Source organism: Lynx canadensis, chromosome C1 (genome assembly GCF_007474595.2).
Source record: "Lynx canadensis isolate LIC74 chromosome C1, mLynCan4.pri.v2, whole genome shotgun sequence".
NCBI classification, from domain to species: domain Eukaryota; kingdom Metazoa; phylum Chordata; class Mammalia; order Carnivora; family Felidae; genus Lynx; species Lynx canadensis.
In genome coordinates this window covers 17,633,460-17,647,438 of record NC_044310.1, presented here as the reverse complement: position 1 = coordinate 17,647,438, position 13,979 = coordinate 17,633,460, and the positions used below count along the sequence as shown (strand labels likewise).

At 54.0% G+C, this 13,979-nt stretch overlaps 1 protein-coding gene across 1 annotated transcript in view; it reads left to right on the top strand.

Annotated features, from left to right (window-relative positions):
* MYOM3 (myomesin 3) overlaps positions 1-12,895 on the top strand; it is a 47,920-nt gene extending 35,025 nt beyond the window's left edge. Inside the window, exons 24-37 of the mRNA XM_030326751.1 lie at positions 526-570; positions 1,259-1,395; positions 3,274-3,418; positions 3,532-3,591; positions 4,003-4,070; positions 4,856-4,966; positions 6,695-6,782; positions 7,312-7,350; positions 7,594-7,702; positions 8,858-9,021; positions 9,254-9,290; positions 9,480-9,502; positions 10,236-10,291; positions 11,476-12,895. Coding sequence (XP_030182611.1) covers positions 526-570; positions 1,259-1,395; positions 3,274-3,418; positions 3,532-3,591; positions 4,003-4,070; positions 4,856-4,966; positions 6,695-6,782; positions 7,312-7,350; positions 7,594-7,702; positions 8,858-9,021; positions 9,254-9,290; positions 9,480-9,502; positions 10,236-10,291; positions 11,476-11,769 — 1,376 coding nt within the window. The 3' untranslated portion in view covers positions 11,770-12,895. The remainder of the gene's footprint in view (positions 1-525; positions 571-1,258; positions 1,396-3,273; positions 3,419-3,531; positions 3,592-4,002; positions 4,071-4,855; positions 4,967-6,694; positions 6,783-7,311; positions 7,351-7,593; positions 7,703-8,857; positions 9,022-9,253; positions 9,291-9,479; positions 9,503-10,235; positions 10,292-11,475) is intronic.
* Positions 12,896-13,979: the final 1,084 nt, after the last annotated feature.

The window sequence follows — 13,979 nt, the reverse complement described above, 5'->3', positions numbered from 1 at the left end:
TGGCTCATCTGCAAAGGGAGATTATAATCCCCGGGGCTGTCCCAGCAGAAACAATGTTATGCGGATACAGTCAGGTGATTGACTGTCTGCCAACTAAAGCCACGTTTCTGGTTTTCGTTTTATTTTGTTTTCACTTTGCCATGAGTCGAGACTCACCATACTCAGGGCTCTGGGGCTTACAAGGGAAAATGAAGTGTGGGCCCCACCCCGGCCACCAGTGGGCCTGGAGCGGTCAGAGGGGACAGTAGTGCTCACCCCACAGCGCTGTGTGAGGACGGGTGAGGGCACGCGGAGCCCGGCACAGGGTAAAACTTCCCCGAGGAGGTAGCACGCCTCAGGTGGCCTACAATACTGTCCCTCACCCTCACCTCCTGTGTAGCGAGTGACTCCAGGCTGGGGGGGGGGGGGTCTCTTGGGACTTTCACCCAGCACGGGACGCTAGGATGGCTCCCATGAGCCCCACTGGCCCCGGGCACTTCACTCTCCTTGTTTTGTTTTGTTTCTCCTTGTACCTCCCGGTCCCAGAGTTGAACAAGCTGAAGAAGTTGAGCCATGAGATCAGAAACCCAGGTAGGCTGGGCCCTCGGGGGTGTCTGGAGCAGAGCTGACTGGGGCCCAGCAGAGGGGACAGAGGATGGGAGCATCACGGGGCTGCAGGGTCAGAGGCCCGGGGAGTCTGCGGTCCGCAAAGGAGAAAAGGGCGGGCAGCAGGGCGGGAAGGGAATGCAAAGGAGGGCAGAGTAGATGGCTTCGTCCTCTTGTAATTGTTATAATTGGCTGTTCCGTCCTGTGGACTTTGGATCATCTCAACCTCCGCCCCCTTCCGTTGCTTAGCAGTAGCGTGTGGTCCCCGGAGCAGGGGTCACACACCTGGGTGCACCTGGGAGTCACCCTGATAACTTTTAAAGCCCCAGTGTCCAGGCCGTGCCCTAGACAAATCAGAACCTCTGGGGCTGGAGCCCAGACATTCACCTTTTTAAAAATCCTCAGGGATCCAGTGCCCGGCCAGGGTGAGAACCATGGCCTCAGATCCCTAGGGAGATGGGACACTTCTCTGAGATGAATTGCATTAGAGGGACTGAATGTGGAAACCGTCCCCGGACCCCCATCCCAGTGGCGTGGCCCTCAGACTCTTGAAGCGCTTTGCCTGTTAAATGGCCAGGGTGTGCTCACGGTGGGGCTGGTCGGGAGTGGAGAGGGGAGACGGGTGCCCCACCGGGTGCCCCACCCACCCCCTTCGTGTCCTCCGCCTTTCCAGTGATCAAGCTGATCTCTGGCTGGAACGTTGACATCCTCGAGCAAGGAGAGGTGCGGCTGTGGCTGGAAGTGGAAAAGTTATCTCCCGCCGCTGAGCTGCATCTAATCTTCAACGAGAAGGAGATCTTCAGCTCACCGGTAACCGGGGGCTCAGACTTCTTAGGGCAGGTGCCACCCCCCCCTTCCGTCCGGGACGCGGCATCTGGCGGGGCCAACAGCACCCCCTAGTGGACATTTCAGGAATGGCCACATGCTTTGTCACAGCGATGAGATGGGGGTGGGGACACCTGGTGGCTAGGGCCCGCCAGTGCGAGAAACACTCCCACAGATAAAGACTCTCCACCCCGCCCCCCCCACAACTTTTGACTGTCCTACTAGACATTCTTAAGATTAAAAACCTACATTCATGCTTACAATTCTCTGAACCTAGACCCTCACCTTGTGATACAAAGTATTTCTACAGTTTTAATATACACCGAATAGACAAGTTACTCGTTAGCCACCTGACCCTACACTCTTTCGTTCATTTTCCTGTTCTTTTTTGTACAAAATGGCTTTTGATCTTTTTGCTTTACCGAACTTCTCTTAAATTCAAACCAGTTCATCATAAATCAGTGCAACAAGACAGATTATCGCTGAGCATCTACTATTGAAGTGCATATGATTTTTATTTCTTCTTCATGTTACAGTTGTGGTATAAAAAAAAAATCATGCCTGTCGATAGATTGTATTAGATTGAAGCATGAGTTGCCCACAGTCAACCGTTTTTACAAACATGGCAATTTCAGTCTCAGGAGAGATTCGATCATGCTGCCATGTTGTTTGCAAATTGCATTTTCAGATGGCAAAGTGGGCATCAGACCAATATGTGTTACAGAGAGGAGCACTGGTTCTGACAGAGGAGAATCTGCTCAGGGCTGGATGTCAGGACTCCTACCTGTGGGCTGTGTGCCCTTGGGCAGGCCTCTGCACCTCTCTGTGCCTCCGTTTCTGTGTACAATGGGGCTGGTTGTCCCGGGATCAGAAGAAGCAAACGAGAAAATAGACATGAAAGTTCTACACAAAGATTAACAGCGACCTTGGCACATGGTAGAGGAAGTGTGAAAAAGTCTGCCCTCTTGAGTGCATGGCATTGGGACTATTGGTTGTCTCTACAGAAAAATAAAACTATTCGTGAGATCGAGCCCCGCGGGTAGAGTGGGACTCTACACTTACAGTGTGCAGGGCCTGCTTCTGCTTCTCTCTCTGTCTGCCCCTCCCCTGCTTGCACTTGCTGTCTCTCAGAATAAACTTAGAAGAAAGGGCAGGGGAAGCACCTGGGCGGCTCAGTGGTTAAGCGTCCGACTTCCGCTCAGGCCATGATCTCACACTCCGTGAGTTTGAGCCCCGCATCCGGCTCTGTGCTGACAGCTCAGAGCCTGGAGCCTGCTTCAGATTCTGTGTCTCCCTCTCTCTCTGCTTCTCCCCTACTCACCCTCTGTCTCTTTCTCTCTCAAAAACATAAATAGACATTAAAAAAATATATAAAAAAAATAAAACTGGATGGCTCCCTCAAATCATACATACAAATAAGTCCAGAGAGAAGACAGTCCTAAATGTGGAAAATAAAACTTTTAAAAACTGTTAGAACGTGACAAAATGTAAATGAGTGTTAATTCTGGGTAGCAAGCACACAGGCATTTTTTATATTATCCTTTAAACTTGTATGGGGATTTGTAGAAAATGTGGCACAGGGGGTTTGGGCTTATTATTAATTGCAGTTAACTCAAGTACCCAAGACTCTCCTGTGCCCGCTGGGCCCCAGGGTGTTCCCGGGGCCGGTGTGACACAGCCCGGGTCTATAGGAGAAGCAGAGTTACCCAGGGCCTCCTCCCCAGTCTCTGAAGGCATCTAACTCTGCACATATCACACCCCCCACCCCTTCAAGTCCAGGTACGCCCTGATTTGTGTCCCACAGTACAAATTCCCTGGGACAGGAAAAGGGCAAAAAAGATTCTCCGGCTTTATTCTCCCCAGAACCGCAAAATCAATTTTGACCGAGCGAAGGGCCTGGTGGAAGTGATCATCCAGAACTTGTCGGAGGATGACAAAGGATCCTATACTGCTCAGCTCCAGGATGGAAAAGCCAAAAACCAGATCACCCTGGCACTGGTGGATGACGGTCAGCCGCGCCCTGCCCGCCCCACACGCCCAACCTGGCCTCTCAGCTCCGGGGCCTGTGTCCATCCCCATGCTCCTCCCGGCTCACAACTCTTCCTCCCGATGTGTTCACAGATTTTGACAAACTTCTGCGGAAAGCGGACGCTAAGAGGAGAGACTGGAAGAGAAAACAGGGTAAGAACTGCTGGGGTGAAGTTCAGAGGCCGTGGCCACCAAGCCAGCGGTCAGTGCTGGGGACCTGCTAGGGACCTGCGGGACGGGTGGGCTAACAGGTCCCTCAGCCCCACTGGGTCCCCGAGGGAGGGCCACTGCAATTCAATGCAGCTCGGTCCCGGTGCAAGAACAAGACACAGAGCAACACCCTTGAGGGTCAAGCCCAACCCTGAGAGTGACACCTCCTTAAATTTGGCGCCCCAGGCACCTCTCCTGCCTCACCTCCGTCCCTGCCTTGGTGGCGGCAGAATCTGAGGGACCTGTGGTCTCTAGCTGCCCCTCCCCCGCGGGCTGCCCCCCATCTCACCACCAGGTGGCGCCCTGGCGGAGCCTGGAGCTCTGACGGTGGGCGTGTTTGTTTTGTGCTCGCAGGTCCCTATTTCGAGGAGCCCTTGCAGTGGAAGGTCACGGAGGACTGCCAAGTGCTGCTGACGTGCAAGGCAAATCCCCGCCCCTGCCTCCAGCCCTGCCCCCCCTCCCCAGTGCGGGGAGCATGTGGCTCGTCCCCCCCAGCCCGGTGGCTGTCCTTGCCCGCTTTCCCAAATTCCTGTGCTTGGCTGATCCCAAGGAGAAGTAGCCCCAGGAGGACCAGTTTAACTAGAAAACAAAGCTACTCCCTGGAATAGCCCCAGGAGCCAAATTAGTGGGGGTCCCATCAGCCTTCAGCTAGATCTCCCAGCTGTTCCAGGAAGGGGTTCTGTAGGGCCAGGGGGGGCCAGGAGCAAGTGAGGGGTCTATATATGGAGAGGGATTCCCTAATGTTTGTTAGTAGCCTTGCCAGACCCTGTGCTCAGCACCCATCTGCCTCACAGTCATCTGTGAGACAGGCGTGGGTCAGAGAACAAGTAGAGAAACAGCTCAAGACCACGGGGTAGGAGGTGAAGTCTGGAGCGTGGTTTTAACGCAGTCTGACTCCAAGGGAGGTGCTCCTTCTCAGCACCCTGCAGCCTCTTTAGATGCCTGGAGAAGGGTAGGATCTGTAAGATGCACAGACGCTTACAAGGAAACATAGAGGAGAGAAGAGATCAAATCCAGAATGTGGAACGAGCAGAGGACATGCGGTGTGAAGGAAGGAATAGTTGAGATCTAAGAAGGAATTAGCTACGAGCGAGTATGGGGGTGAGGGAGAGGCAAGTTTGTAGGAAAAAAAAGAGAGATCTGATGAGTTGAGTTCTTACTTAAAAAGAAAGCCTGAGAGAGTCTCTTCATTCCCTGCCTCCCTCAGGCAACCAACACCAAGAAGGAAACCTGCTTCCAGTGGTTCTTCCAGAAGAAAGAGACACCGAACGGTCAGTACGACCCACAGACTGGAGTGGGAATCCTGTGCATCGAGGAGGTAAGTGCAACCCCAGGTCTCACACCCTCCAGGCAGCACCAGGAGCACTGGACACTCAGTCAAGAGCACTGGGCACGGAGTCAGGAGTGGGGCTGGGACCAGGATGAGGCCAGTGAGACACTCACTTCGAGCACAGAATTTAAGGGGCACTAAAAACTCAGTAATCAAGATAAATAACATTTCACGCAGTATTTTTTGAACCAAAATTAATGCAAGGAAAAAAAAAAGCCCATGGAGGGGAAAATAGAAACATTTTAGGTAAAGGCAGGAACAGCGATACTGATATTTCCTTTTGTTTGGATTGCATTTCTGGCCCCGCCACTAACGGTGTGACCTTGGGCTAGTCATTGTCCTCTGAGCTCAGCGTTCATCTGTAACATGAATGGGTCAGAAGGGACGCTCAGTCAAAGATTTGTTCCTGCCTCGACCAAGAGTGTAGGATTCAGGGCCGGAAGGCGATTGCTATGTGAGGCGGGTCTGGGCAGAGCAGAGCAGGCCTGAGGCTTCGTTCTCCAGCCCACTTGGCCTTCAGAGGGTGGGTGGCCTGGTTAGGATGGAAACACAAGGCCTGTGCTCAAACTTTCGATGCTTCTCTGCCCTGCGGCTGGTTTCTGCGGCCTCACGGGGTGCCACGGAGGACTGGAGCAAATGTGAGTTTGCTGACCAGGAAGGGAACAATGACTTCAGGGTCTTCCCCCAAATCCCGGCCGGGATGATGCCACAACCGGCCTTTGTCGCCACAGCGCAAGCTCCTGGCACAGGGCTCGGTGGCAAGTAGGCGCTTCGTAGCTCGCGAGGCTTGTTGTAATAATCGGTTGGATTATCTTTGGCTTTCTGGCTTCCAAAGAGTTACCGCCCTTTGTAGCGACAGCCCATGGCCAGGGCGAGGATTATGCCACCATCTCACAGGCGAGTAAATGGAGGCTCCGAGGGGTTAAGTGCAAAGACACAATCACCCTCCCCCGCCCCCGGTTTGGCTGGGACTTTGGAGCCTCCACTGGGGGAGGAGGGGGCCAAGCAGGAGAGGTCTGTTGGGGTTCAGCTCTCCAATCCCCAGGTTAAGGGTTGTCTCTGCCTTGGATTCTGCCTCAAAACACACTGTGGAGAGATGGTCGGAGTGGGAGAGACCCTTTGAGGGGGGACAGGGAAGCAGATAGTTCTCCCAGGGCCCGAAGGAGATGCTGTGCAAGGAGAGGTCACTTGTGACAGCTGGACCTTGCTTCAGGAGCGCAACCCAGGCTCTTGCTTTGCTGAGTGTCAGTCCGGGCTTCATTTGGGGTTGACGAGCACGCGCCAGAAAGGAGCCCCTTGTCCTGGCCAAAAGATAGCATGCTTCCTTCTGGAGAAGTGCAGAGGGGTCCCTCCAGCCGGGGCCTCAAGGGAGCAGGGCAGCTCAGGTAACCCTGCAAAGAGAGGTCCTCATGTCCTTCTCGGTGCAGCTGCCTGTGAATCTAAAGGTGGGGTGTCTGCTTCTGCCCTCAGTTCCCCCCCACCTCCCGCTACCTGCCCCCCAGCCCAGACCAGCCCTGAACTTGGAATCAAAGAGCTCCAGAGGTAGAAGAAGCCTTAGAAATCACCCATTCCAGATGGGTAAACCAAGGCCCAGAGAGGAGAAGAGTTTTTGCCTGCGATCACACAGAGAGTTAGGGGCAGGCCTGGAGCCCAGGCTGATCGGCACTCCTTCCAGAACCTATGCCAATACCCTCATGCTCTCATCCTTCTTTCCAGCTGTCCAAAGAGGACAAGGGAATTTATAGAGCAACGGTTTCTGACAATCGAGGGGAGGATGACACCATACTGGACCTCACAGGTGAAGGTAGGAGCTGGCGATGTGAGAGACGGGCCAGGAGGACCCAGGGATCACACAGAACCACAAGATGTGATACGACCTGTAGGGTAAAATGTATGAGATCACCATATCACTTGGGGCAATAGAGAAGCTAAGGGACCTGCCCAAGGCTGCACAGCGGGCAGGTGGCAGGGACCTGGTCTGCGATACCGAAATCTGGATTATCTGCAGCATACCGCCGTGAGCCTAGGTTTCGAGACCCGAAGCCGGAGTTCACCCCTCCACCCCCTACTCAGGCTCAGTCAACCATCAGGCTGGTTGACTCAGCCTCCAAGAAAATTATCAGGCTGCCCTATTTGTCCTCCATCCGTGATGCCCCCCTGTCCCATCAATCAGTGAGTGCCCCAGACCCAAGCCAGTGAGGGGACATCCTGTGGAGCTCCCTGTACCCTGAGCTGTTCATGAGGTCCACCAGGCTTTCCCAGGGACATGCCTACCCCTGGCACATCCCTCGAAGGACCCTATGTCAGCTGACCATCTCTCTGTCTCCCTCCAGCCCTGGATGCCATCTACACTGAGCTGGGCAGGATTGGTGGTAAGCAAGCCCCCCCACCCTTTTTTCAGCCCTGTCCTGATGCCAAATAGCCTCCAACGCACCTCCAGCCAGCCTTGGCTGCCAGGCATGGGTTTAGTTTCCAACCTCAAAGATCGACGGAGAAGTTCGTACCTCCTCACAATGCTGCATTTCCCCCGCCGCACGTGTAGAGCAGGGGGGGGAGCTGGCTGGCACCCAGATGTGCTGCCCAAAGGGCCTTGGCCTTCTCCTTTGCCTCCCCAGCCCTCTCTGCAACCCCGCTGAAAATCCAGGGGACCGAAGAGGGGATCCGGATCTTCAGCAAGGTCAAGTACTACAATATCCAGTACATGAAAACCACATGGTTCCACAAGTAAGTTGGCCTTTCCCTAGAGCCCTAGCCCAGCTCTGGGGGTGGGGGAGTAGAGGGTGGGGGAGGACAGACAGCATCTGTCCCAGAGCCCAATCCCACGGGGGTGGCAGAGACAGGGTCTCTCACTAGTCACGCTGTCCACAGAGAATCAAGGATAGGGAAGAGCAATGAAAGGTACAGAAGGGAGGTTCCCCAGGGAAGGTAGGAACCCTGGTGGTAAACCCATTTTTCTAGCACATCCATGGCCACAGAAGCATCATTGTCTTAGAGAAGCGTCTTGGAAGGATGCAGAATGAGGGAGGATCAGATGGTCGGGTGGGTCACGGTGCCTTTGTGGGTCTTTGCAGCCTTAGCAAACTCAGGCAGCCAGGCTGAGGGGATAGGTGCAGGCAGAGGGATGTGTGGGGCTGACAACGGACTGCGTGCCAGGGCCAGAAGGCAGGATGGGTAAGTTACCCACAGAAACTCAGCCGGGAGCTAAGTGACTGCAGACAGTTTGAGAGCATTATTTTCCCGGTACTGCTTACCATTTGCGTGCCTCAGCCTTGTAGAGCAGACATTGCTGCACTCATCCTATGGAGAAGGCTAGACTGACTTGGTCAAGTTTGTCAAATGAGTGAGAGTCAAAGCCAAGGGCTCCTTTCCTAGCCAGAGTTTCTGAGCCCTGTGACCAGGTCCACAGGTGTCACTTCTGCAACACAACATTGAGGACGTGGACCGGGCATCTCCAGGAATGAAATACAAGTAAAGAAGGGAAGGAGTCGATATGGTTTTTAAGGACTAGGGAAGGATGATGGTGGGAAGACACGCTGGGAGGGTTTAAGCTGAGGAAAATGAAGAGGTGAGGAAGTGATCCCCGGGGGTGGAGGACGTGGGGATCACTGACCCCAGAGCCCCGTTTCTTTAAGGTCCCAGGCTGAAGGACACATCACAAATACAGACTCAGCACTGGAACATGGTTCATGTGCCATGAATTTGCTGAATGAATGAATGATGGATGGTCAGCCCACAGATCTGGAAACAAAACCCCAGGAGAGGAGTTTGCGGGGCGGGGGGGGGGGGATGCCTGTAGACCCCCTAGCCAGCCAGCACTGACGAGCAGGGCAGCACTGACGGGCTGAGCCGTGTTCAACATTTCTTTGCCGTCATATCCAGAGAAAAACGCCTGGAGAGTGGTGATCGGGTGAGGGCTGGCACCACCCTGGATGAGATCTGGCTCCACATCCTGGACCCCAAGGACTCAGACAAGGGCAAATACACCCTGGAGATAGCCGCCGGGAAGGATACCCGGCAGCTCTCAACTGATCTCTCGGGACAAGGTGAGCTGTCCATCCGTCTGTCTGCAGAGAAACCTGTTTAGAAAATCCTGTGGTCTTTTGGGGGCAGGGGACTCCCATCTCGCCACCCAATCCTGGCACTGCCCCGAGAGAACCCAGGGATGGGAAGACGATGGAGGAACAGGCGGCGCTAAGCCCTGTAACCTGCAGGTCACAGGGGCTGAGGCTCTGACGCTCCCCCCCATCCCCACCTCCCTCTCTTTCCTTCTGGCAGCTTTTGACGACGCCTTGGCTGAGCACCAGAGGCTGAAGTAAGTGCCCCCTGCATTTCTTGTGTGAACCATCGGCCCCTTGGGGTCTGGCACGAGCTGGGTACAGGACCCCTTCCTGGGAGCCTCAGCCAGCTCTGCCTTTCCCTCATCGCCCCCTCACCCCCAGCCCGGGCAGGCCTGTCCTTTAACAAATGGAACTCAAGCCTTTTTTCCATTTCTGTTTTTCAGAGCCTTGGCCATCATTGAGAAGAGTAAGTCCACTCGTATTTCTGTTATTTTCATGTCTGAGTTTGGGGCAGCTTCCCGTGAGTTCGTGCCTCCTGGCAGGGCTCTGAGGTCCCAGCTCCCCATGGGGTCTGTGTGGCTGTGGGCGGCAGGGACACGACGACAGATGGATGGATGGATAAGGGGTCCACGGACGCCTGATGTGTGGGTGTGGACTGAGCAGGTGCAGCAGCCGGGGCCTGAAAGGCAGGGATAGACAGGAGGGGGGCTGGGCGGGCTTTCCGGGTGAGGGGTGAGGGCCGGGGAGGGGACGGCCTTAAAGCTGAAGCTGGTTCTGCCTGTTGGGGCACTGGGGCCTCCTGCAGCCCAGTTCACAGCCCCAACCCCAGAGGGACGTGAATTGGCCTCTGAGCAGCAAGGATGCCACCACCAAGTCCACACACGTTACCTTCATCAGGTGATCCCGGCCCGTTCCTCCTCCCCAGTTCTGGAGGGGGAGGGGCACCTCACTGTCACCTTCAGGCACCACCGGTCATAAGGGTGACTTGAAGTCAATAACAGAAGCACAGCGTGTCCCTATCTTCTGTTTGTGAAGGCAAAGAAACACGTAATACAGACTTAAAGATTTCTACCCGAAATGATGAAAATAGAGAAAAGAAACATTGCTTAAAAATAAAACCCCCGCTCTGTGGAACCTGATCCCGGGAAGCAGCTGGCAGGAAAGCATTCATCACCGGGGGTCTCTCTTTTCCCTTCCAGATCGTGCCAAGGTGGTGAGGGGCCTGCCAGATGTAGCCACCATCATGGAAGATAAGGTACTGACCAACCCCGCCCGTGGCCCGCAGTCCCACGCTATGCCCCCTCTCATATCCATTACAGATCTTGATACAAGGTAGCACCGTGGATTCAAGAGCCTAAGGAGCCGGATCCACCCGAGTCTGGCCGAGTGACCACAGTCACTGGGCACGTGTAAAGGAGAGACACTGAGCCTAGTGTCGGACCCGTGGGGGTGCTCACCCCACCTCTCTGGGTGGCCCTGGGCGTCACAGCCTCTGTCAGTGAACTTCCGTTTCCGTAGGAGTTCTACTTGGTGATCCCTAAAAACCCCTCTAGACCCGAAAATACCCAAGTCTAGTGTTCTAGAAAATGATCGTTCATGTTTGCATGGTGCTTACTTTGTGCCACGCACTATTCCGTTACGTGCACGTACTTCAGTCTGTTTAACCATCAAGGCAACCACATGAAACGGGATTATTACTAGTCCCTCTTTGTAGCTGAGGAAACTGAAGCCCAGAGAGGTTAAGGGACTCTCCTAAGGTTACACGGCTCGAAGGGGCAGAGCTGAGATTCAGAGTCTGCCTGTGCCCAGCTCCCCACTGAGTGTTTGACTGTTAAACTGTAGCGCTCTGTGTTAGAGCTTGTTCAAGGAATTTCAGGGGCGCCTGGCTGAGTGAGTGTCCAATTCCTGATTCTGCCTCAGGTCATGGTCTCAAAGTTGAGACATCAAGTCCCACGCTGATTCCTTCTCTCCCTCTCTCTCTCTCTCTCTCCCTCTCCCCCTCTCCCCCCCCCAAAATAAATAAATCAACATTTAAAAACAAAAAGAAGTTTCAAAGCCAACTCATAAATCTTTGTATTAAAGCAGTATAGTCTTCTTTACATGGTAAAATCCTAACGGCAGATGTGCAACAAAAAACAATAAAGCAAAATTCAGGCCAATCTGGGGCAGATTTGCTAGGGTAACAATGGTCTGAAATTCCAACAAGTAAATGTGCCTGTAGAAAATTTGAGGGATGAAGGATGTGGAATTAAAATACATTGCCTCTCCCATTTTACTGTTATCCTTTTAGGGGTCACAAGAGAACACATGTAATACATTTATCACCAAGAGAAACGTACTGCGAGCGCTCTGGTGGGGGGGGGGGGTTAGTGAAGATGAACGCCAAGTGTTAGTATGGGGAAGCCAGACTGAGTGTTCCCTTCCTGTGCTTTCCACCAGACCCTGTGCCTGACCTGTGTCATCTCGGGAGACCCCACCCCTGAAATCTCTTGGCTGAAGAACGACCAGCCTGTCACCTTCCTTGACCGCTACCACATGGAGGTGAAGGGGTCAGAGGTCACCATCACCATCGAAAGAGTCAACAGTGAGGACAGTGGGCGTTATGGCGTCTTCGTCAAGAACAAGTATGGCTCCGAGACGGGCCAGGTCACCATCAGCGTGTTTAAACATGGGGAGGAGGCCAAGGTGCTAGAGAACATGAGAGAGCGTGTTCAGACACAGCCTGAGGCCTAGTGTGCATGGCCCGGGAGGGTCAACCTGTGGGTCACAGCCTGGCACAGGCCCCTGGGCCGGGCAGGGGGGAAGGGGACAGGGTGGAACCCAGGACGGGGGGGTGAGAGTGCAGTGGGTACACTAAAGCGCAGAGGCCAAGACCTTGCTGGGGTCCCCAGGGGTCTCGGGGTAGCGAGATGGGCACTGGACTTGGAGTGGAGAATTACACACAAGACCCCACTCCAAGTCCAAACTCGCCGTGCACCTTGCCTATCTCATCTGCTAAATGGGAACTCCTACTCCGAGGGATTGTTTATGAAAACGCTTTATGGTTGTCACAACCAGGGGCGTCTGTTGGCATCTAGTAGGTAGAGGCCAAGGACGCTACTAAACCACAGCCGCCCCCCCCCCCCACATAGAATTATCAGACCCCAAAGGACAGTGGTGCTGAGGTTCATGAGTCCTGCCATAAACCCATAGATCGCCATGTCCCCCCTTAGGGGTCTATAGTTTCAATTCACTGAAGTTCAACAAACACTCTTCTGAGGTCCCTATGTGCCAGGCTGAGAATATCCCAGGAAACACAAAGATAGTTGAGATGCAGGCCCTGCCCTCGAGGCTTTAGCCCAGCAGGAGAGACAGACCTGGATATAAAAGACTCCAGGACAAGGCAGAGAAGGATGACAAAACAGATCCAAAGAAAGTGCCCCCAGAGGTCAGAGGAGGGAGATAGGTGTTCGTCCCAGTGGGGGAAGGTGGGCTTTAAAACACCTTCACAGGACTAGCGGAATTAGAGTTGGACACTGGAAAGTGAGTCCAATTTGGCCATGGTATTGAGAGGAGGACATTTCAGGATGACGCTGCCTCGGTGGCCTTGGCCTCCAGGCTGGAGAGGTGGAGAACCTCGGGACCTCCTCCAGCTTGGGGCCTCTGCCTGGCGCGGCCCATACTGGTTGGCCTTGTCGGCTGGACCTCAGCACAGAGCCGGTCGTGTCGCCGCACTCCAATCTCCTTCTTTTTTAAAAATGAGATGTGGAGGGAGTGGGGTTTATAAAATGATAGATGCGTGTTGTAATATTTTGGAAAAACCCTGAAAATGATAGAGGAGAAAATAAAAATCATCAACACTCCCAACAGCAGGAGATAACTCCCGCCTCCGATTTCTGAAATGGCTTCTGAAGTTCAGGATGAAACGAATCACCCCTCCATCCACTACCTACACATGCACGCAGGGTGGCTTAACTTCTACCCCCCCAGAGGCTCGCGTTCCAGGCTCCGTGGTGCGATCAGAACGGGTGTTCGGCAAGGGGAGCCGGGGGGAATGGGGTGTAGGGGGAACGCGACTGTCCCTGGCTGGGAACGAGTATCGGGATTGTGCGGATCTTGGAGGCAAACACGCCCAGGCTTGAAACCCCAGGCTCGCCATGTGCCCTTGGGCGATTCTTTCCCTTTCTCTGGGCCTCTCTCTGCGTCCCATCTGTAACACGAGAAAGCTGAAAGATCACTTTTGAAGGCCTTCTGGCTGACACGAAGAGTTGTATTACCTCCCAGAACTTAACTCCCTTTGGCTTTGCTTTCCCCGTGACTGGTGGAAAAGAAGGCTGTATGCTAGCCCCTGCTCCCGCTCTTGTACTTGGAGAGGGGACTTGGGTTCTTTCACGTGTCACTGCAAAATGTCACCTGCTTCAAAGAAATCAGAAAGCACAGTGTCCATGCACTTTCTGCCTAGAGCTGTGACAGCCTCACATTTGCTTATGTATGTACTGGGTCATGACACAAAGCACTTCTCCTTCACGAGATCATCCCAACACAGGGAGGAGGCAGGCGGAGATCACGATGGTCACACGCACACCACGCTTCAGGGGCGCCTGGGTGGCTCAGTCGGTTAAGCGCCCGACTTCAGCTCCAATCATGATCTCGCGGTTCGTGAGTTCGAGGCCCACGTCGGGCTCTGTGCAGACAGCTCAGAGCCTGGAGCCTGGAACTCTGTCTTCCTTTCTCTCTGCCCCTCCCCTGCTCATTCCCTCTCTCTCTCTCTCTCTCTCTCTCTCAAAAATAAACATTAAAAAAACTTTTATTTTTAAGAGCTGTAAACAGGGAGAGCATAGGCAGCAAGGGCCCTAAAGAGAAATGACTGCCCATTATTACAATTAACCTCTCCCCACTCGGCCTCAGCCACCACGCCAGTCAGATGCTTTCAATACCTTAAAATTTCCAAATCACTTCCAGCA